Source organism: Rhipicephalus microplus, chromosome 6, assembly GCF_043290135.1.
Source record: "Rhipicephalus microplus isolate Deutch F79 chromosome 6, USDA_Rmic, whole genome shotgun sequence".
NCBI lineage: Eukaryota > Metazoa > Arthropoda > Arachnida > Ixodida > Ixodidae > Rhipicephalus > Rhipicephalus microplus.
The window spans coordinates 201,077,215-201,100,768 of record NC_134705.1 but is presented as its reverse complement, the minus strand read 5'-3'; the positions used below and the strand labels follow the sequence as shown (position 1 = coordinate 201,100,768).

The window sequence follows — 23,554 nt, the reverse complement described above, 5'->3', positions numbered from 1 at the left end:
TTATTTTACCAACTGTGGAGACCTAGTATTTGCTGGCATATGAACTTACTCATAACATGGTGCCTTAATTATATTCTAAGCTTATTTCCGATCTAAGTTTGTCTCCAAGCTCCAATTTCCAAGTGTGTGGCAATCAGTGCATTGGCCTACGGCATCTAGATGTTGTTCTTGTATTTGTTCAATTCATCTTATTTTTTTACTTCAGTGACAGTCAGAACTTGTAACAGCATACATTTACCAGTGTGTAAATCATACTGTAAGCCATCATTGGTATATTGTAACATTTTTAATAAACTGTTAGGACACTGTAGCTCTTTTCTTTATTAATTGTCGTGTACTTTGCACTACTTAATACTATCATAGAATGTCAAACTATGCAAACTTGATAGGGACAGGCAGGTGACATACAGAATAAAGAAAGATGTGCATGAATTTAAGTGAGGTTATCTACTAGCTGTAGTTTGCGAGCCTTTGCGACTATTCCTTTGGCTGTACTTGACATTAACACTGTGCAATGTAGTGCACATCTTGTTCTACACAGCAGGCCTACCTTTCCTTGTACGTATTTGCTTTCCTCAGCTGTGAAGTGCTCAACAGTCTGTGTTGCTGCATTGGCAACGGTGGTGTATAGTCGAGAGATAACTTTACAAATACTTTGAGCGTTGAACAGTCAATTCTTCAATTAGTGCACTGTACATTTCTCATGTAGTCTCTACCAGAAGAGGCTCATGTACTTTTTGTGACACCTACAGATATAGGCCACGGACCTCAGGGTATGCCTTTTGAAAAGCACTGCCAACAACACTTTCATAGTATGTCATACTGTTCTTTCTTTAGCAGCTATCTTTTTTGAGTCGCTATGCTGCTACGCTGACCATGATAGACCACAGCCTTGCACCCCGTTTCAACATTTCACTATCTGTTGCCTCAAGTTTTTTTGTGTAGTCCTTCCCAGAAAAAAGTGAGGCAACTGCACTGAGGTTGCCGTTATTCTTGGATGTACTTGCTAGGCATGTGTACATCTCACTTGAGCCACACAACGTGTTCACTGAAATAGACCACAAGCCTCAGAGTACAAGTACACCGTTTGGCAGAGGCACCCTCCCCTGACGCCATCATATTTTACAGCGCTTCTGTTAGCTCTTACCTGTCACTACGCCTATGCACTGACTGTGGTAGGCCTTGGGGCACACAACGTTGCAAACACCTCACTCACGTGCCTCACATTTGCTTTCCAACGAGCGAGCGCATTAACTGCTCTGAGGTTTCAGTTATTCTTAGTGCTTCCTGCCGAGGGTGCTTGTACGAGAGCTGCGCGTAGCACCCCACTAAAATAACCCACGAGCCTCACACTACGCTGCTCAAGAGAGGCCGTCAAGAACACCTTCCTGTTGATAGGCCTCCCTTTGCTTTCTTTAGCTGTTAGCCGTGGGCTTTTGAAAAAGATCGCATGAGGCAGACGCGGAACTGCGTGAGGCAATCGGACCTCCCTCAGATGCCGGGAGAGGCTGCATGTACACATTTTCGTCTTCTCGAGGCGGCAGTCTCTCTTGGGGGGTGGTTTCCCCTGGCTGCACGCCAAGTGCCTGCCTCTGCCACTGCTTTGCCAGCCTAGGTTGCCTCTCAACAGTCGGGCTTCTCCTGGAACAGTTGTTTCCGTGCCACTTGAGCTACACCGCATATATTAGTTGTAAAACGATGGTCTCCTTTTTGGTGTCCATTCCTTATTAAGATGCTTTCTTTTATTCTTCTTACATTTAGAATGTTGCTTTATCATTGCCAAATTTGTCAGGCACTTCCCTTTTTTTTCTCAGCTTTTTTCGGAATATATTTTATCCTGCAAAGTATGTAATGCACTTAAATGTTGCATCTGGCTGAAAGATCATCAATGTTTATTTTGTGCAGTAGCTTAGTCAAATCAGCCCAACATGAATTTGTGCTTGGCGATTCCCCTAATTTCCCACATTTAGTGTGGGACTGTACAAAACATTATTGGTATTTTTTGTCTGATTATTATTATTATTATTATTATTATTATTATTATTATTATTATTATTATTATTATTATTATTATTATTATTATTATTATTATTATTATTAACTTTTCTGCTGTAACGACAAAAATGCATTTAAGACAATTTGGACAATCGCTGTTTGTATTCATTCACTATTCTGGCTTTGTAAACAACTTCACAAGCTTTTGTGCAGGATTAGTACGAATTTTATTAACTGCCATTTTCCTTTATAGCTTGGCTAAGTTCCCTTTCATCCACTGACTGATAGTCAGTGATGGTAATTATAGCGAGCATGTCACAGAAAAAAAGGCTTTTTTGTTTATTTCATATTCGTGTGATATAACAAGTTCCAGTGAAGCTGTCTGCTGCATTTATGGGACCACAAACTCGTTTGGCTATTTTTCTCAAAGAATGTGTGGCATGAAAAGCTGTGGCCTTACTTTTTAAACGCATGTAAAATGTGGAAATTCTATTCCTTTATACGACTACCAGCACACTGAATAAAATTTGTTCCATTTGCAAGCATTCAGTTTTGCCATTTGTTTCAACTAGGCATCTAATGTCAGGCTTCATACTTGAGAAAATTACTGAGAATTAGGGGATATATTTCTTTCAATTGGAGCATAAAGTTAACAAACACACACTCTGCACCAAAGATAAGTAATGAAGTTTTTAAAACTATCTGAATAGGGCATTAAAACACTTTTTTTAATTTTTAATCTGTGAGAAAGTGTTACATTTATGGTTAAAAAACAGTTTTCCCATGCACAAAGGTGTGCTGTGTAGGAGATTTGTGTATAATGCAACTATTTGTTTTTTTTTTGTTTTTTTTTCACTTTAGTTGACTTAATAATGTGAGTTTGCATAATTTAGCAATGTCGTTGTTTGTTGCCATATTACAGTGTTTTCAGCTGGCAGAATGTACCAGAAAAGCATTAAAAACATTTACGGGTACTGTTCATGTGCATTGATAGCATATAGAGTGTTTGTTTTATGCGAGAGAAAGGCAAATGAAGAACTTCAGAAGATACCCTTGTGCAGCGTTTGTTTTAGTTGTAATAACAACGATAATGTCACGGGACCCTTTCAGGAAGCTACAACATTCAATTTTGTTTAATGAAAATTTTATTTCATCACATTTTCTTCAGGATTTTTGAAAGCAGAACACTGCTGAAAGAATGAAGATCTTTTCATTTTGTGCATTTTGTGAAGTTGGGAAACTTGTGTGCACCGCCAGGTTTGTCATACATTATTGACCATTTGTGTTATTGAACCATGTGTTATTGAGCATTAACCATTTCATATATAGCACGCTTTAATATTCACAGGACTGAAAAGATTTGTCACACTGACAGTGAGAGCAAACATTTTGTTGACCACCTTCCCACTCATCCGACTGTAAAACAATTTGCAGTCATATTATCAGATTTTTACAATGTGCTGATTGAAAGTATCATATAAAAAGAACTCTGATGGACATTAACCGAATGAACCGCTTCATTTTGTTAACCCGTGCCCATCTGAATGTTCTACGTGACAGTTTCACTTGTCTCTTGCTAAACGTCCACATAAGCAAACCAAGCTATAATTTTACTCACATCGCAAGTACTATTACTCAAACTTGCAGCACAGGTCTAGTTTTAAATGCTTTCAAATGTGCACAGTACATTTCAAATGTTCATCCCCTGTCTTTGTTTTTGTGTACTGTATTGGTGTTTAAGTGAAACAGTTACTTGCCATAATAAATAGTAAACTAAAACTCCTTACACTTTTGGTGAATTCTTGTTTCAGTTGGCCATGTTTTAGCCTTGCCAGATTGATTTTAATCTAAATCTTAAACTGTTACACTGCCTTGATGTGTACAACCATGCACACAGTGCCTGAAGAGTTTATGTCAGTAGGCTCTTGTTAAATGGAAATCTTTTAAATGGAACTGCTGGTTAAAAGGAACCATTGCCTCTGCAATGTCTACAATGCTTGGTTTCAGGCTTGTATTCTGCACCTGTGTTGACCTCTCAGTAAACATAAGTCCTGTTAAATGAAACATATTTCCTGGTCCCTTCAGGTCTCGTTTACCGAGAGTCTACTGTATACTGCTGTTGTACCAACTCTGCCTTTTTTATTCTTGGCACTGTTTTCCAGCTTCCTGAAACTGTACGGATACCAGTTTAGCAAGAAAGACCATGTGGAGCTCATTCAGCTGCTCTTGGCACTCATCGTCATCCCCGACCTGGAGCTGGGGATTGTCCAAAAGCTGGCCCATACTCTTGGTCTACTGCTCAAGTGAGTGTCCTCAATTCAGTCTGCCACTGTATCATAGATCTCAACACTTGCCACTGTTGCTCACCGGCCATGGCAGTACACTGCTTGGCAGGTCTTGGGTTCGTTTCCCTGACACATTCCGAGAGATGTAAAATGCATGCACTCTGACCTACGTCTGCTTTGGTCGTACAGTATCCAGTCATGGCGCTTGGCTGCTAAACCAATGTTTGTGGAATAAATCTCATTCATGGCAGTCAGATTTTGAGTCCTTCACTATGGTATGCCTCGTTCTGACATCTAAAACTCCAGACATTTTAATTTTTATTCAGGTGCATAAAATTCAAAGGGGTTCGTACTAAAAGGGTCACTGTAGAAGAAAAGAATCGTCCTCACTCTAGGGAATTGTTCTTTCATGGCGCTGCCAAGAGTATGATTCTTTTCATGAAAAGATGCTTAGTAAGCCAAAAAGATGCATGAAGGGAAAATACAGATGATGCTGTTGCTTTATGTCCCGCACAGACTCGACATGGCGGAGACTTTTACTAGCCTTGAGCTTAGTACCCATCTATAGTTTTGTTGCTTTCAACTTCACTTAAGTAGAAAAGTGGGTGTTGACTACTGAGAAAATATAAAATTCATAATGGCAAAAATGGGGGGGGGGGGGGGGCTTGCTAAGCTCAAAAGTTTTTAGTGGATAGCCTTTATATAAAATTGAAGCTCATCCTAATGTGTCGTAATGTGCATTTATGTGGGATTTGTATGCTGCACAGCAGCTCTGTCTGTATTCCACATATGTTTTGTAAATTTTGTCGGTGATCACTGGGAATTAGTCTTTTTTTTTTTTGTATTGATAAGGACCTGCAATGCCAACCATTAGGCTACTCACAAATGTAACAAGGTGTCATGACCTTTCCTGTATTTATATGTATTTCTTTTTGTACTAGTAGAAAGTTGGACTTTACCTTGTGTGTCTGCTTCTCTATGATTTTATGAACCTTTTTAGCCTGTTCTGAAGTTTCTTCCAAGTTCTTTGGCAGTTGGCAAGTTTGTTGGCAAAATGTTGTACTGACATTACAGTGACTGGTGTCATCTCTGTCTTTCTCTAGGAAACGCGAACTCCTTTCCCGGGAGGACCTATCTATCGAATGGAGGCCTCTGTATGAACTCTATGAGCGTTTGCTCTACTCACCTTATGAGCATCTGGGCATGCTACTTCTGCCTGTGTAAGTCTCAGTAATTGTTCATTTACATCATTGAATGAATACAGTATCTGATCAAATCTGATTATTTACTGATGAAAACTTGACATTAACTAAATGTGCAAAAATCAAACCATAGTTGCAGTGATATTCAGCATTACTTTGCACCAGAACTACGTCATATTTAGTTTAAATGAATCATTGTCTGCTATATGCATCAATCTGTCTGTAGTGGTCAGGTACAACTGCTGCATTGCCCATGGAACAGTGGTCTACGAGTTCTGTAAAATCAGTTGTCTGACATCAGCTTTGTTCATATACGTGTACAGAATATTAGAATGTTACTGTGTCATAAGCCCTTTTGCCAGCCTTTTGAAAACATTGTTCCTCATCTAGCACTCACTTCTTTAACAGTGTACTATTGATGCTGTCAGTTCACAAATGGTAAGCTATATCACTTTGGTTGGTAACTGGGTGAGTTTGTATAGATTAATGGTGAATATAAGCAAGCACAAATACTTCTTTTTGGGCAAGCTGGTTTCTTGTAGAGCAAGGGAGTAACAGTGTGTACACACTCACCCATAAGAGAGAGAACAGGCACCCACAGCACTGGTGTGTCCGTGTCGTGTCTCTTGTAGGTGTGTCCTCACGCTTTTACTGTCTTGCTCATAATATGAGTTTGCGGACCGAAAAACAGACTTAAATATATGTTAGTCCTTGTTTTATTGTGCTGTTTGTTTATATCCACCATTTATCGTCATCTTATAGCATTCTTGATTAGAATTCAATTTGTGCAGAGAAAATGGCAGGGGAAGTCGATAACACTTTTTATTTGGCAAACTTCAAAGGGTGTTGGCGTTTCAGGTTGAACAAGATGAGATAAGGGCTTTCTTTTCATACAGGAACCTCGAGACAAACATCAAGCAGCTGATACGATACTGTCGCACCTACTTCACGGTGGAGTCAACGCAGGAGATGCTTGACGAGTGGGAGCCTCTGATGTGTCCGTTTGATGTGACCATGCACAAGGCCATGGCATACTTCGAGTTATTCCTGCCCACCTTTCTGCCACCTGAGCAGCACGACCGGGGGTTCAAGTATGTGCCTCTTCGTTGTTTGATGCACTGGGCAAACGAGGGAATCCTCAACATGTAGGCGGCGTTCCAACAGGGTTGCAAAGACAAACATGTCTTTTTATTGTGGACACTGCTTCACTTCCCTCACATCATCTAGCTTTCTTTGTAGAAGCTGTCTTGAGTAAAAGTAATTAAATTCACATTTATATGTGACTGAACTGTTCCCACTGTCAGAATCGAGTTGCTAATCGTGGTTTTTCTTCTCCGAACTTTCTCATGTGTGCAGACTTTGGTTCGACAAATTTATTGGTCTCTGGGAAAACAGCCACAATTCTCCAGTGTGGGAAAATGTGAGCACATAATTTTTGAGTAGAATGACTATCCAATTTTAACTTCGCTGCATAGGTGTACAAATCCGTTTTTCGTTGCTTTTTTTTCTTCCTTTTAGAACCTCGTGTGGCTGTTTGCGAGGTTAGCTCAAAACAACATTGGCTACATCAACTGGGACCCTTACATTCCGACCGTGAGTATACGTTTTATGTGCTCTTTCAGAATTACTGCTATAATTGTTAGCCTGCATCGGCCACAACTTGAGGGAGATAATTAAACTAAGATCCACTAATGGATAAATTTGTATTGGGCAAATTTTGTCTGTAGAATTAACACACTGCCTGAGAAAACCCAGTAACAAAGCAAATTTCAATCAGAATTTGTCTGCCTGACTAATGTTAGCTACCTAACAAACCAGCTCGTTTTAACAATGCTGCTTTAAAAAAAATGGATCATTTGGAACTCAATTTTTTATACCCTTTACATTAAATTAAAAAAACAAACAAAACAAAGTTCATTTATTCAGATTTTCTACAAGAAAGCGATGGTAATGGTTAAGAGAAAAGCTTGGATTTTTTTCAAAGCTGGCTTATACATAAAGGATGCTGCTTTGACAATAGTGTGCCATTAGTTGATCACTTTGCTGCAGTGAATCCTATGTTACTTGTTCTTATCTTGCAGACTTTTTGTGTCTTAGCAAAAGTTCATTGATAACAAGGAAGCTATGACCGGTGTTGTATCTATTTGCAGATGTTCACCCGCTTGCTGCGGAGCTTCAACCTCCCAGCTGCATCGGGCAAGGTTCAAGTGAACCGACACAGTAACTCCTATGACAGCACACCTGTTGTCAGCTGGATTGCATCACTACTGGTGAGAAAGTAATTTGTTTTAAAGCATTATATATACAATATTTAGCACAACCACCACTCCGTTTGTCAAATTTTTTCATTCAATAATAGCCATTTATTTATTGTGGATATAACAGACTCCAGTGCAACAGTGATCTCAGTGGTTGATATAAACCTTGATACTGTCTGTCTGCATACACTGCAATTTCCTTAGTTAGTTTCATTCCAACATATTTAAGGTTGTACCTGTTGAGTGATTGCAAGGTTTATTTTGATGCAATCATAAATTTCATCAACCTATCAAAAGCGTTAAGGTCTTGCTTTTTCTTTTGTAACATGCAATAAATGTTTGGGCCTTTTGGCATGCTGAACTGAGATTTACAACTGCTGTAAATTACTGCTTGATTTGACAATTGATTAGTCATTTAAGTTTAGTTGCTGTTGAGATTGTTGCACCGTAGCTATTGCTCATGACTCGTTTCTAGAAATCATTGGAAGGTTTTCAGACAAGGCTGTGTTACATTTTTGTTGTGCAATAACGTGACTTCGTCAATACCTGCGGAAACATCATCACAATGCTTGCTATGGTAATATGTGCTGAACGCAATTTTATGGACCTATTTCTTGATGTTTAGTGACCAAATTAATGGAGACAGAATGTCAAGATGCTGATGTCTCCCAAGACGTAGTAGTAAACAACTTTATTTGGAAAGCCATAGGTGCACACTGAATGACTCCAAATTGTTGAAATTAATTTGGCACCCAGAATGTCAATAACATTCTTATTGATATAAACTTGTCTTGATTGAAATGCTTTACATCAGAACTGAAACGAGAAGTGAAGTTTACAACAGAAGTAGGACCAGTACAGGCAGTAATTGAGTGGAATTATAACTGGAAGTTGTGATTAAATGGCATAATGGAAGTTAGATAAGACTTCAAAGTCACATGATAAGAGTGATACCTAGGGGGGAAGGGAGGGAGGGGGTCGTGGAGTTTTAGCATTGCATTCAGTTCAGTGATTGAGCCGTCTTTGATGCTTGAGGGATTAAAAAGTTGACCGGTACTTGTGGTTGGATACAGGGTGGAGGCAGTACCTGCCAGACGTACGTCAGCCACCTGTTCAAGGCTGTTGAGTCCTTCTACCATCCGTCCAACAATGGCCGTTGGGTGGTAAGTGCCTCTTACCAGCTTATACGAAAACATGGGCTCAATGGAACTGTGGCAATGAGTACTGTGCACATTTGTTTGGCACTTGTGAGTCAACATTCCTGGATGCTGGAGCATTGAATGGAGGGAGGGGTAATTATTTCTCTATTTTGAGTAAACTTGCCAAGCTTAGGAGTATTTGTGTGCAGATTTCAAATATGTAATTATATTTACAGTAAAGTATGTAGCTTTCAAAATATTGCACGTTTCATGTGCTTTTTGGAATCAAGGATTTCTCACTGATTTGCCACCAGGAAAATCAGCCTTTACAATGATCTCGAGTGAAGACTGTGTGCAAGGAGACAAGAATGAATGTTCTAAAGCCGTTTGAACAAAAGTTATGATATTTTGAACACCTGCAAGTCATTCAATGTTAAGTTGGTTTCGAGTCACGAGTTTACAGGCTGTTCCCAGCTTCTATAGAGTTTGCCTACTGTGTGTATGCTTCTTACAGACGAAACTTCAGAGGGTGCTGTACAAGTTGCCTGCTGATGTGGTGCGAAGGCTTCACAAGTACGTTTTTGTTACATTCTACGTGTGAGCTCTAATCATTTCATTTAACCCTTCAATGCCCAGCCTTCTCCTTCCTCCCCCCCCTCCCCCCAAAAAGCAACACCAAAGTTCTCGTTCTTTAGTGGTCACTACGAAATTGTTTTATGTACCCAGTCTTGAACCCTTTCCAAAGCAACCCAAGTCTGTAAACGCACAAAATTTTCTGAGCGATATATCAAGGCACTAGGTATTATGTGGTAACAAAAATATAAAAATATGTTATTTTTGTAGTGATTAATCCTAATAAATGTAAACAATAATTCTGTTGTAATTCATGCTTAATTTTTTGCATTAATAGAATTAAATTTTATGCTATAAACATTGTGCAAATTCATTTTCAGCTATAAGTTTCATATTAAGGAAGGAAAAATAATAATTTTGAAATAGCTCTTAATATATGGCACGTCAAACACTGTAGTACCTTCAGCAAAATGATCATATATGACTGTACACTGCAAAATGATATTACATGACACATTTATCATACAGGAGGTTCAATTTATCTAAGCCTCAATCTATATTTCACTTTTCTACTCTCTTGTCGGCACCTCTAGCAAAAATAAGCAGTGTACAAATATGTGTATAGACGTCCTAAAGAGTCAACAAACTTTCTATTGTTTTGTAAGTAAAGCTGCTACAATGGCTAGTTGATTCAACCTAATGGCTTATTTGTGTACCTGTAACTAGACAGAAGGACAAAAAAAAAACACACATAGGGGGATAGGTGTTGATGTTCATTTAGTTTCTGGCAGCGCAAATAAGCCATTAGTACCTCCTGCATTGTAAAATATACGTGAAGGGGAAGGTTGATCAGAGGTGAAAAAAATGCCATCAAAATTTTACAAGCTATTGTTATTCATAGCATTGTTTTAGTTTTCTGTACTTGAGCACTGTATTTTGAGCATTTTTTCACTGTGTGACGTAAACATGCAGGGAGCGCTACAGGCCACCCTCGTGGGAGCCGATTCCTCCTGAGTCGCACCGCTTGACCGACGCAGACGTGACAGCATTTGTGGAGAGCGTTCAACCCGTGGTTCTGCTCTCCATGTTTAGCAAGGGAGGCAGCTCGGGCGCGGCCGTGGCTCTGCAAGATCTGGCCCTACTGCGGCCCGAACTGGTCATTCCACCCGTGATAGACAGGCGAGTGCTTTCCAGTGCGAAGCTGAATTCACACGATTGTAGCTGTTCCAATGATTCTGCTTCTACGGAAATGTGGTGCCACTGCAATACTCTCATTAAATGGAACATGCAGAGACCAGGCAAAAAATTAGAGGATGCCTGGAGGCTTCGATTCTCGTTGCATGCCTCTGCTGGGCAGCAAAGAAACAAACGTCTGTACACTTAACATTGGCCATATCAAACTAAATATCCTAAAAATGCCTATTGTAAGCACACTTGCCAAGAGGCCACTATGCCATAATTAATGCTTTTGCAAATCCGCGAAGGGCCCACTACGTGCCCTTGAGACAACACACAAACCTATGCAGCTGCGCACTTTGCTGATGCTTTTGCTGGTGATGATTCAATATGTTTAAGTACTTTGTAATGATGTGTGCACACTCATTGCACAATTGACGCGTTTTCATGCCTGGTGCACTTCTATGCTTCTTCCATGCATTATTACACGCGTTGAGGAGACACCTTTTACTACAGAATATTCATATACTTTTTTTTTTTTCAGAGCAGTTTTAAGCAATGGCATGACTTTGTAATGAAACATCTGCTTGCCACGCTGAAGGCATGGGCCTGATTCTCAACCAAATCGAAGATTTCTATTGATTTTATTTGCAGTTTTCTCGATCAACCACTCATGGACAACGCTGATTTTTTGCGTGCAACCAATGACTCCAACACTGGAATTTTGGTGAAATTAGTTCTTAATCTTCCGCGTTAAAATCCGTTCTGTTTTGCAGGATTTTCATGAATCATGAACTAGATATGAACAATGGTGCAAAATACAAGTATGACACCAATCATGTTTGGGGCAGTTGTTTCATTTAAGCAGCAATGCTGTTTAAGAAATTTCCATTTACAGAGAGTCTAGTGTACTTGTACAAGTTTTCTAAGATTTTCTGTGCCTCTATGTGAATGTGCACACAATAAAAACTTTGGCGGATTTGAATTGGCAATATACTCAAACCTTCATATAACAAAGCTGAATTCTACAGGAAAATAACTTCATTATACCTAAAAATTCATTATAAAGGTATAATCCTAAAACTACAGCTATTGCTAGCCTATTCATTTGCTTTGTTACAACCTATATTTCATTATATCTGAGTTCGATATATGGAGGTCTAAGTGTAATGCAAGCAACAAAACTGCGATAGAATAAATGTTTCTTTTCAGCACACATGTTGCAAGATTTAGCAACACACAATTTGAAATCTAAATTACAAGTAAAAATGCCATCTGAGGTCAAAACTACCATATTAGGATTCAGAGAGGGAGTGACACAGGGAGCGGCTGGGGTTCTGAAGTCTTCTCAGGAGCCGCATGATACTGACATGTGGGCTGCAGGTTGCCAAACTCAAACTTATGACAGTGGGCTCATACGAACAAAGCATTGTTTTATTTAAGCCAGGCTTTTTTTTTTGGGGGGGGGGGGGGGGGGCTCTTTTAGTGTCTGGCCCAGTTGGCATAGCCAATTACAGAGACATTGTGCGTAATCAAAGGTAATGGTCATAAGTTATTGACCTGGTAGCAGTGCCTGATATTTCTGCTCAATTTAGTAGTGCAACATGGTCTGATTCTAAAGGCAATTTAATATTGCAACACCCACAGACGTCATAGTATGTACTGCTAGAGTTAAAAAATAAACAAATGGCTTATCAAAGATAATCTTCTGGATATCTGTCACTTGAAACAGACGGTAATCTTCTGGTGATTCAGTCTTCTTTTTTGAGAAACTAGACTAGTGACAGTGCAGAGCTCCACTCGGCCACCCTCATACACATGGCATGGACATGCCCACAGTACGCTGACGCTTCTCACACAGAAGATACATGGGGGTCCCTTCTGCATATCACTGACTCGGCACAGCAATGCTGGGTAATCTCGCGTGCATTGGAGGCTGCGGTGTCCCAAGGGATCCCCGCTGTAAGGAAAGGACCCAAAAGTGCTGTGCTTAGGTACGATTTGTGGCTAAAAGGACTTAAAAGTGCCGAGGGACGCCAAACCGAAACTGAAGAAGACGAGCGGAGGGCAGGTGGCACGAAGGCGATAACAAGAAAGGAAAAAGAAGAGGAGAAGCAGAAGGAACGTGCGAAAACGAGCTCGAGCGTGGAGGCCACGAAGGCAGACGAAGCAGTGCGCCGCTCGAGAGGACGAGTTCCTGGGAGCGTTCCTGAGCCGGACGTGGGACCCGTACGTGTCGGCCAGGTCGAGCTCCGGCGTGTTCGCTCGGGGTCGAGTCCGCCGGCCGGTACAAGGTGCAAGGACGGGGCCTGCTGAACGGCTCCTGCCTGGGTGCAGTGGCCGGGAGCAGGTTCGTGGCGAGGCCTGCCGGGCGTGGTCCTCGTGAGCCGGGGCCTGACCCTGAACCTCAGGAGTTGCGACCCTGACTGCTGGCCGCGACGTCTGACTAAACGGCGCTGCACACGGTAGCGCATCCGTGTGCCGTAAGCCGTTCCAGCCGCTCCAGCCGTGCCACCTTTGCCCTCGCGCACGTCGACGATCGCATCATGTCGGGACGACGGGGACCCAAACTGTGAGGCAGCGTTTTTCTCTTGCAAACTGAGAACTCTACGCGCTGGACTCGGAGTAAGCGTAGCCGCGAGCTCTCCGCATGCTAGAGGTCTGACTCTCGTACATGTTGCGTGACGCGTGGCGTGTAGTGTTGGACATATAGTTTTATTTTCACCTGCCACTTCGTTCTCTAGTGTATAATATAACGCTTCTTTTGTTCGCATCCATTGTTGATGTTAATCCTTTTTCGTCCGCTATCAACAAACACAGTGACGAACGTCCTTAACCATCACAATTTCTGGCGTCCGCGAGACAGGACTAAGCTCTCACCTCACATCTGAGAGCCTCACGTTGTTTGTGTGTGGCGGACGAGGATGGACGACAAGAGAAAGCTAGTTGAGCTAGGGAAGGAGATGGGGCTGAGTGGTGAGGCTTTGCTAGCATGGGTGAGCACGGAGGAGAAAGAAATGAGGGACCAGAGAGCGAAAGATCGAGAGGAGGCACGGCTAGCAGCACAGGTGGAGCATGAGCGTGAAATAGCTCGCATGGAGGCTGAAAGGCTCCTGCTCGAGGAGCGACGTCGTGTCGCAGAAGCGCAGCGGCCGAGCACGAGTTCTGCGGACGATAGTATGGGTGGTGGTCAGAGTTTTCGCAGCCCACACAAAATGATTCCGCCCTACAATGAGAGTAGGGACGAACTGGATGCGTACATCCAGAGATTTGAGAGGGTTGCCATGAGCCAAGGCTGGCCAACCGACAAGTGGGCCCTGTCACTGAGCTTGTGTCTAACGGGAGAAGCCTTGACCGTGGTAGGACGGATGTCTGCAGAAGACTCTACGGACTACGCAAAGCTCAAGCAGACGCTCCTCCAGCGGTTCCGTTATACAGAGGAGGGATACCGCACGAAGTTTAGGGATGCCCGGCCCGAGAATACTGAGACAGGTCGACAGTTCGCGGGACGTCTCTGTGGATACTTCGACCATTGGCAGGAGCTGGCGAAGACTCCCAAAACATATGATGCACTGCGAGACAAGATGGTGTCCGAGCAATTCCTCAGGCGGTGCGACGAGAAGTTGGCTGTCTTCTTGAAGGAGCGAGGATGTCATAACCTGGACACGTTGGCAACGACGGCTGATCAATATTTGGAAGCTCAGGGAATTGTGAATCTCGCTAGAGGAAAAGACGAAAAAGGGAAAGCGATGGCTACAGCTAAAGTTGACACTGTCAGCGAAAGCAAAGGAAAACCGCTTTGTTTTCTGTGCAACAAGCCGGGTCATCGAGCTTCCGATTGCTGGACAAAGTCTCGAGCGCCCAAGTCGACGTCGTGCTGGATCTGTAAGAAGTCAGGGCACAGATCCGATAGTTGTCCCTCAAACTCGGGAAAACGTAGAGAGGCATCATGTTCCGTCTTGGGATACCAGAAAGCGCAGCATGAGAAATCAATGGAAGATGCGCCTGACAATCAGGATGAGAAACATTGTCATGACATGTGTGATGGGACCCAAAGCAACGCAACTTGCGACAACGGGTCAAAACAAATGCCAACTGTAAAGGGCTATCTCGAAGGGAAGCGGGTTACCGTATTGCGGGATACCGGCTGCAATACAGTAGTGGTGAAACGATCGCTAGTTCCTGACTGCAACTTGACTGGCAACACCCGTACCGTTCGCTTATTGGACCGATCTGCAAAAGTCTTACCAGAAGCAGAGGTGTACATAGATTCTCCGTTTTTCAGAGGTCAGGTGCTTGCTGTTTGTATGGAGAATCCATTTTATGAAGTCGTGCTTGGCAACATTGCGGGTGTACTGTCAACTGCCCGACCAGCCCCGAAGCAGCCAGCAGGACGTCCAAAACTAGCACAGATTCACCGTGATCCAGTATGCACTGAAGAAGAACCTGAAGATGCAACCTCATCAGATAGAAGACGACAAGATGACATGTCGGCAGCTGCAGGAAAAGAAAGGAAAAAGCCCAGTGAACTGATTGTTCCTCGGATCCAACCCCTGGATATCAGCCGGGAAGCGCTAAAGAATTTACAGCACGCAGATCCCACGCTGGAAACCTGCTTCGCCGCATTGGGAAAGATCATATCTAAGAAGCCAGCAGTCACTGAGTTTGTGCTGGTACGCGACATTCTTTTCCGGCGCCACCGCACGGCAGAAAGGCGAGACTTGGAGCAACTTGTAGTACCCAAGGATCTTCGGAACACCGTAATGAAGATGGCTCATGAAGGCCTTCTGTCTGGTCACCAAGGGCAAAGAAGGACAACAGACCGTGTTCTTACAGAGTTTTATTGGCCGGGTGTACGGGCTGATGTGATACGGTTCGTGAAGTCGTGCGACGTATGTCAGAGGACCGTGCCTAAACACCTCGTCGGACGAGTTCCATTGGGAAATATGCCTATCATAGACACACCTTTTCAGCGGGTCGCCATCGATATTATTGGCCCGCTGTCAGCAACGTCATCCAAGGGCAACAAGTATGTCTTAACGATGGTAGACTTCGCTACGCGTTACCCGGATGCGGTGGCACTACCGAGCATCGAGACAGAGCGCATAGCGGAAGCACTAGTAGAGATGTTCTCCCGCGTTGGAGTGCCCCGTGAGATAGTGAGCGACCGTGGAAAGTCGTTCACCTCGAGTCTCATGCAAGAACTCGGTCGGCTACTTTCATTTCGTCAGCTACCCACAACGCCTTATCACCCCATGGCCAACGGACTTGTGGAGAGATTTTATGGCACTCTCAAACAAATGGTTCGCCGCATGTGTCAAGAACGGCCGCAACATTGGGACAGATATTTGGCTCCCCTGCTCTTTGCATACCGTGAAGTTCCCCAGACGAGCCTTGGATTCGCGCCGTTCGATCTCCTCTACGGCAGATTTGTACGTGGCCCAATGTCGATTCTTAAGGAACTGTGGACAGGGGCCAACATCGATCCTGAAACGAAAACAACATACGAGTATGTTATAGATCTCCAGGAGCGACTGCAAGACACCTGCAAGGTAGCACACGAAGAACTCCTGAAGGCGAAAATGACACAGAAGAAATATTACGATAGGAAAGCAAGAGTTCGACAACTATCACCCGGAGACAAAGTATTGCTGTTGCTACCATCAGATAAGAATAAATTGATCTTGACATGGAAGGGACCCTTCACAGTGCTTGAAAAACGCAGTGACTATGACTACGAGATAGATCTCGGAACACGGAGAAGTCTTTCTCACATCAACCTTCTCAAGAAATACCACGAAAGGGAGCCTATTGCTTACTGAGTATGACTTTGTGGTTGAGTACATTAAGGGCTCCGACAACGTAGGTGCCGACTACCTCAGCCGCATTTGACTGCTCCGCTGGTTAGCGTTTAGTGGTGGCACAATTTCTTTTCATGTCAATTCACCCTTTCTCTAACGGAATGAACTTCTGTAAATAATGTTTTTTTTTTTTTTTGCTATGTTTTCGCTTTTGGGTACTCCACCTCGCGCGCTTGTGAAAAGTTGTTTTCCCCCTAAACAACTTTCTTGAGCAGGGGGATATTTGTAAGGAAAGGACACAAAAGTGCTGTGCTTAGGTACGATTTGTGGCTAAAAGGACTTAAAAGCGCCGAGGGACGCCAAACCGAAACTGAAGAAGACGAGCGGAGGGCAGGTGGCACGAAGGCGATAACAAGAAAGGAAAAAGAAGAGGAGAAGCAGAAGGAACGTGCGAAAACGAGCTCGAGCGTGGAGGCCACGAAGGCAGACGAAGCAGTGCGCCGCTCGAGAGGACGAGTTCCTGGGAGCGTTCCTGAGCCGGACGTGGGACCCGTACGTGTCGGCCAGGTCGAGCTCCGGCGTGTTCGCTCGGGGTCGAGTCCGCCGGCCGGTACAAGGTGCAAGGACGGGGCCTGCTGAACGGCTCCTGCCTGGGTGCAGTGGCCGGGAGCAGGTTCGTGGCGAGGCCTGCCGGGCGTGGTCCTCGTGAGCCGGGGCCTGACCCTGAACCTCAGGAGTTGCGACCCTGACTGCTGGCCGCGACGTCTGACTAAACTGCGCTGCACACGGTAGCGCATCCGTGTGCCGTAAGCCGTTCCAGCCGCTCCAGCCGTGCCACCTTTGCCCTCGCGCACGTCGACGATCGCATCATGTCGGGACGACGGGGACCCAAACTGTGAGGCAGCGTTTTTCTCTTGCAAACTGAGAACTCTACGCGCTGGACTCGGAGTAAGCGTAGCCGCGAGCTCTCCGCATGCTAGAGGTCTGACTCTCGTACATGTTGCGTGACGCGTGGCGTGTAGTGTTGGACATAAAGTTTTATTTTCACCTGCCACTTCGTTATCTAGTGTATAATATAACGATTCTTTTGTTCGCATCCATTGTTGATGTTAATCCTTTTTCGTCCGCTATCAACAAACACAGTGACGAACGTCCTTAACCATCACACCCGCTGACCTTCTCTAAGCAGCGTTACCGACCTCTCGGCCGGTCCCATCTTTTGGGAGTAATAAAGTTTTGGTCATCATGATCTACTATAGACTTTCATTTAATGGAACCTGTAAAAACCAGAAAGTTGTGTTTTGTTTAACAGAAGTTTCATTTACTGAGAAATGAAGAGGGGTGCAGAATACCAGTACTAAACCAATTGCATCAGAGACTGTTGTTCCGTTTAATAGATTCCATTTACTGAGAGTTCACTGTATATTGAGTAGTCAGAACCACAGGGTGCAATCATACATGTTATCGTTGAGAGATTGATAATTCATGATATAGGCTTTGTTCTTATGTCATTCATCTGTCAGTGCTATCGAGCTAAGGAGTGTTATTGTTTTTTTGGTGCTTAGGTTGTACTCTTCCCTGGAGACTCTGACGGAACCTCACCGCCTGACAGCAGCGATGCACTGCGTGTTGGCAGTAGCACGCAGCCTCGTACAGGGGGGTCGCTTCTTTCCCGAGGGCCCCTCCCATGTGGTACCCCTGCTCAACAGCTGCTTGCCCGGCATCGACCCCAACGACATTCGCAAGTGCATCGTAAGTGCCGTGCCTTCTTTGATCGAGTGTGAGGGTGTTGGTTCAATCCCCAGATACACAGACCACATTATCATGGGGACTCAAGGAAAAAGTTCAACCATTTAGTCTGGTGTTGTGAGACTATGGGAGGTCGTGGTATGACTAGGCAAAACATTAGGCATGACCACCATTTTTATTTATACTTTTTGTTCTGGCATTGGCACATCGGGATTTGCAGACTCGAACCAGTGGGCTATCATGAAAGTGTGGTGCTTGCTTAATTGTTGCAAGGGCTTTGTTTCCTCTGTGAGCGCTGATTGTGTTGCTCATCATTTTCACTTTCACCTGCGCATACAAAGCACCGTGATCATCATCATCGTAGCGGCTCGCTGCTTGCTCGGTTGCTGGCTCGCGCGTCTGGGTTGACAATAAAACGGTCGCTCCTTCGTACCTGACGTCGTCTCACAAGTGGTGGAGCGTGCTGTGATTCCCAAGTCCTCGTGCACTACCGGTCACCCCTGGAGCTCCGATCAGGTCGACGGCTGTGCTTGCCAACAGTGATGGCGCAAAACGACCCACCCCCTACCGCCTTCTTCGCACCACCCGCTCAGCCTGCTGGGCCTCACCACACCGTGAGTACCTCGCAACGAGACCCTCCAGTGTTTTCTGGCCTTCGCGGTGAGGACGTAGAAGAATGGCTGGACAGTTACGACCGTACCAGTGCTTGCAATTACTGGGATGAGGCACATAAGCTGCGCTATGTACCCTTTTATCTGAAGGAGGTTGCTAAGACGTGGTATCATAACCACGAACGCGACTTTCCTGATTGGTCAGCATTCACGGTGCAGCTGCGTCAAATATTCGGCACTTCTACAGGACGCTCTGAGGTAGCTAAACAGAAGCTCGCTACCCGCATCCAGGGGCCTGACGAATCGTACACATCGTACATTGAAGACGTTCTGGCCCTCTGCCGCCGCGCCCAAAAGGACATGCCGGAGGCCGATCGTATTCGGCAAGTAATGAAAGGCATCAACTCCGTCGCCTTTAATGCTCTTGTCATGCAGAGCCCGACAACAGTTCAGGACATTATTACCACCTGCCAGCGCCTGGACGCACTTTACTCAATGCGCCTTCCACACGCCTCCTATGACACTCGTCTTACTGGCGAGCATGAGCTGCGAGCTCTAATTCGCACCATAGTGAGAGAGGAACTTCACAGCCTTGTTCCTGCCAGCGCACCGACTTCACCTGCCCGCTCACCCCCTCCTAACCTGCGGGAAATTATAAAGGACGAATTGGCGTCGATGACGAGCGTCGCACGTGCCCCGCCTCCTGTGCCCTTACATGTGCCTACGTATGCCGAAGTCGTGTCACGGCCTCCTCCACCTACTCCACCTGTAACTACGGACGTCGTATACGACCATTTGGCTGCGATGGCAGCCAAGGCACCACCACAACCACACTTCCCTGCCTGGCGCCCTACGCGCCCCGTCTGTTACTACTGTGGCATAAGAGGACATATCTCCCGCTTTTGCCGTCGGCGCCAGCAAGATGAACGACGAGGTTATTCTTCGTACGAGAGTGACCGGGCTGCGAGGTCTGACCCCTACGTTCCAGGAACCTACATTCCCTCGTCACGACGTTCGCCTTCGCCTCCTTTGTCCCACGGTGAACCTCGTTCTTCCCGCTCACCCCGCCGTCGTTCACCATCGCCCTTCCGCCGTACTACTTCGCCTTTACGTTCTGCCCTGATGCCCCTCGACAGCCACTCGGAAAACTAGCAGCTGCAGTTTTTGGAGGAGAAACTGCCTGTCGTCGAATTGTCCCAATTCCTCCTGCGCGCCCTGCAAATTTACTAACTGTTTGTGTAGAAGGCATTTCGGTTGACGCACTCGTGGACACTGGAGCAGCCATTTCGGTCATTGATCGCGAACTATGTCATCGTCTACGAAAAGTGCAAACTCCATATGTTGGTCCGGTGTTATGTGGTGCTAATGAAAATAGAATTTACCCTATTGGACAATGCACTGTTCGTGTTCTGATCGACGGAATTCGTCACCATATACAATTGGCTGTGCTTTCTTCATGTGCTCATCCGATTATATTGGGCTGGGACTTCCTGTCAGCCGCTTCCGCTGTCATTTCGTGTGGTCCGCCCGTTATTCGCATTACGGACACTGAAAATTCTAGTGCTTACGATTTTTCGTCGCCTCACCTTGTTGCAGCTGCAGACTTTGTACTGCCCCCGGCCCAAGAACGTATCCTCACCATTAGATCCAGCGATACCATTGACGGTGACGCAGTGGTTGTCCCCGATCAGCGCTGCATTTTCCGAGGAATCGCCATCGCATGTTGTCTAGTGCGGTTTTCGCGTGGTCATGCCAGTCTCACCGCCTACAACACGACAACAGAGCCACAACTACTGCCAGAGGGGTCCACTGTTGCCAGCCTTATCGACATAGCACCGGTATGTGTCGTCACTGTATCGTCTCCGCCGTCAGTCGCTAAGTGTACGCCACCAGGAGGCTCATCTAATGCGCTTAAAGCCACTTTGAGTCCATATCTCACTCCAACGCAAACTAATGACTTAATGGCCCTTTTAACAAAACACAAGACTTGTTTTGACGTTTGTTCGGATGGCTTAGGTCAAACTACGGTGACCTCTCATCACATCGCCACAGACGGTTCTCGTATTATCCGCCGTCGCCCTTACCGCGTGTCGTCTTCAGAACGCAAGGTCATCGAGGAACAAGTCAATGACATGCTCGCACGCAACGTTATCAGACCTTCCACAAGCCCTTGGTCTTCTCCTGTTGTCCTAGTTAAGAAAAGGGACGGATCAGTGCGATTTTGCGTTGATTACAGGGCACTAAACAAAATTACGCGCAAGGATGTATATCCTATGCCTCGAATTGACGATGCACTTGACACCTTACAGGGTGCAGAATATTTCTCAAGTCTCGACCTACGATCTGGGTATTGGCAGATCCCGATGCATGAGTCTGATAAAGAGAAGACAGCGTTTGCTACTCCTGATGGTCTCTTCGAATTCAATGTGATGCCTTTTGGGCTCTGCAATGCCCCAGCCACATTTGAGCGGATGATCGATACAGTGCTGCGTGGCCTAAAATGGAAGACCTGTCTTTGTTACCTGGATGACATCGTCATCTTTTCATCCAGCTTCTCGCAACACCTAGAACGTCTAGACGAGGTGCTCACATGTCTAGCCAAAGCCGGTCTCCAGCTAAATACCAAGAAGTGTCGGTTTGCGAGCCGCAGCATCAAAGTGTTAGGCCACGTTGTCAGCAAGCTTGGCATCGAACCTGATCCCGACAAAGTGGCCGCTGTGCTGCACTTTCCTAAGCCCACCACGCTCAAAGACCTTCGCAGCTTCCTCGGCTTAGCCTCTTACTTCCGCCGTTTTGTCCGTGATTTTGCCACTATCGCGGCTCCTCTTCACAAACTCCTGACCACAAGTGCATCATTTCTTTGGACAGATGACTGTGAAGCTGCTTTCCAGACCCTGAAGCGATGCCTCACGTCAGGGCCAGTTCTTCGCCATTTTGATCCCACAGCCCCTACTATATTACACACTGACGCAAGTGGGCACGGAATCGGCGCTGTTCTGCTGCAGCGTGACCAGGCTTCACAAGAGCAAGTCGTGGCTTACGCGAGCCGTACTCTCTCCCCAGCGGAACGCAATTACAGCATCACTGAACAGGAATGTCTCGCTATCGTATGGTCCGTGCAAAAATTTCGCCCCTATTTGTATGGCCGCCGCTTCACGATCGTCACGGATCATCATGCGCTCTGTTGGTTGTCATCATTAAAAAACTTGTCAGGACGCCTCGGTCGTTGGGTGCTCCGACTGCAGGAGTATGACTACAGTGTCACATACCGGTCGGGCCGCAAACACCAAGATGCCGACGCTTTGTCACGCTGTCCGCTGTTGCAAAATCATGACGCATCTACCTGCTGCGCAGCACCTCCCAGCCAAGAGACCACGCAGATGACCAGTCTTAGTCCCATCGAGCCCACTGCACCGGATGACTTCCTTCAATCCGCAGACCTCACCTCGCTCCAACGTGCAGACACATACTGCCGTACAATCATCGATCGGCTCACCGGCTCATCTCGTGCTCCCAACAGCCGCTTGCGACGACAACTCACGCGTTTCAAACTTCATGACGGAACGCTACTTCGACAAACTTACCATCCTCTCGGTAGCCGATGGGTCCCGGTCATACCTCGCTCACTTCGACTCCAAGTCTTAGAAGCCTTTCATGACGACCCGACGGCTGGCCACTTGGGTTTTCATAAAACCTACGATCGCATTAAGACTCGCTGCTTCTGGCCTGGCCTCTCCACTAGTGTTTCCAGGTACGTCACTTCCTGTTCATCATGTCAGCACCGAAAACGTTCGACATCTCTTCCCGCCGGCCCTCTACAGCCTCTCCCGTGCCCATCCGCTCCCTTCGAGTTCGTCGGCATAGACTTATACGGACCCCTTCCGCTTACCGCCGCCGGTCACCGCTGGATTGTTACTGCCGTAGACCATCTTACTCGCTACGCTGAGACGGCAGCTCTTCCTACTGGAGCTGCCAGCGAAGTAGCCGACTTTGTTCTGCGTGCCATTATCCTGCGCCACGGCGCCCCTCGTGTTCTCCTGAGTGACCGTGGCAAGACATTTCTTTCTCGTGTGCTCGCTGAAGTTTTACAGGCCTCTGACACAATCCATAAGACCACCTCGGCATATCATCCGCAAACCAATGGTCTTACTGAGCGTTTTCATAGAACTTTGTCAGACATGATCTCTATGTATGTCCAACCCGATCACAAGAACTGGGACACAATACTACCTTTCGTCACGTTTGCCTATAACACTGCCATACAACGCACTACAAGTTACAGCCCGTTTTTTCTTGTGTATGGCCGTGCACCATCTTTTGTTCTAGACACCAGCTTTTTGTCCACGCCTTCTGTCCCATCTGCGTCCCTTCCGGAAGAATTCGCTGCCCGTGTCAACCACTGCCGCACAATCGCCCGCGCCAACACCTCTACCATTCAGGCCCAGCGAAAAGTTCGTTGTGATGCGACACGTCGAGTTGTGTCATTCTACCCAGGCGACGAAGTGCTCCTCTGGACACCTGTTCGCACACCCGGCCTCTGTGAAAAATTCATTCACAGATACCTGGGTCCTTACACCGTGCTTGAACGAACATCGGCCGTAAATTATCGCGTCGCGCCGGTTACTTCGGCTTCTGATCGCCGTCGTCGCGGGACCGAGATCGTCCATGTGTCTCGCCTGAAACCTTATATCCAGCGCTCATACACTTACTAAATGAACGTCTTGCAGACCGCTTTCGTGTAGGGGGGAAATAGTGTGAGCGCTGA

General features: G+C 45.7%; 1 protein-coding gene across 2 annotated transcripts in view; it reads left to right on the top strand.

Moving 5' to 3' along the window:
* LOC119166906 (proteasome activator complex subunit 4-like) overlaps window positions 1–23,554 on the top strand; it is an 81,544-nt gene that overhangs the window by 4,448 nt on the left and 53,542 nt on the right. For both annotated transcript variants that reach the window (XM_075867583.1, XM_037418295.2), the window contains exons 2-11: window positions 4,158–4,298; window positions 5,384–5,500; window positions 6,379–6,573; window positions 6,839–6,902; window positions 7,001–7,075; window positions 7,633–7,752; window positions 8,814–8,903; window positions 9,394–9,452; window positions 10,425–10,631; window positions 17,995–18,181. In XM_075867583.1, coding sequence (XP_075723698.1) covers window positions 4,158–4,298; window positions 5,384–5,500; window positions 6,379–6,573; window positions 6,839–6,902; window positions 7,001–7,075; window positions 7,633–7,752; window positions 8,814–8,903; window positions 9,394–9,452; window positions 10,425–10,631; window positions 17,995–18,181 — 1,255 coding nt within the window. The remainder of the gene's footprint in view (window positions 1–4,157; window positions 4,299–5,383; window positions 5,501–6,378; window positions 6,574–6,838; window positions 6,903–7,000; window positions 7,076–7,632; window positions 7,753–8,813; window positions 8,904–9,393; window positions 9,453–10,424; window positions 10,632–17,994; window positions 18,182–23,554) is intronic.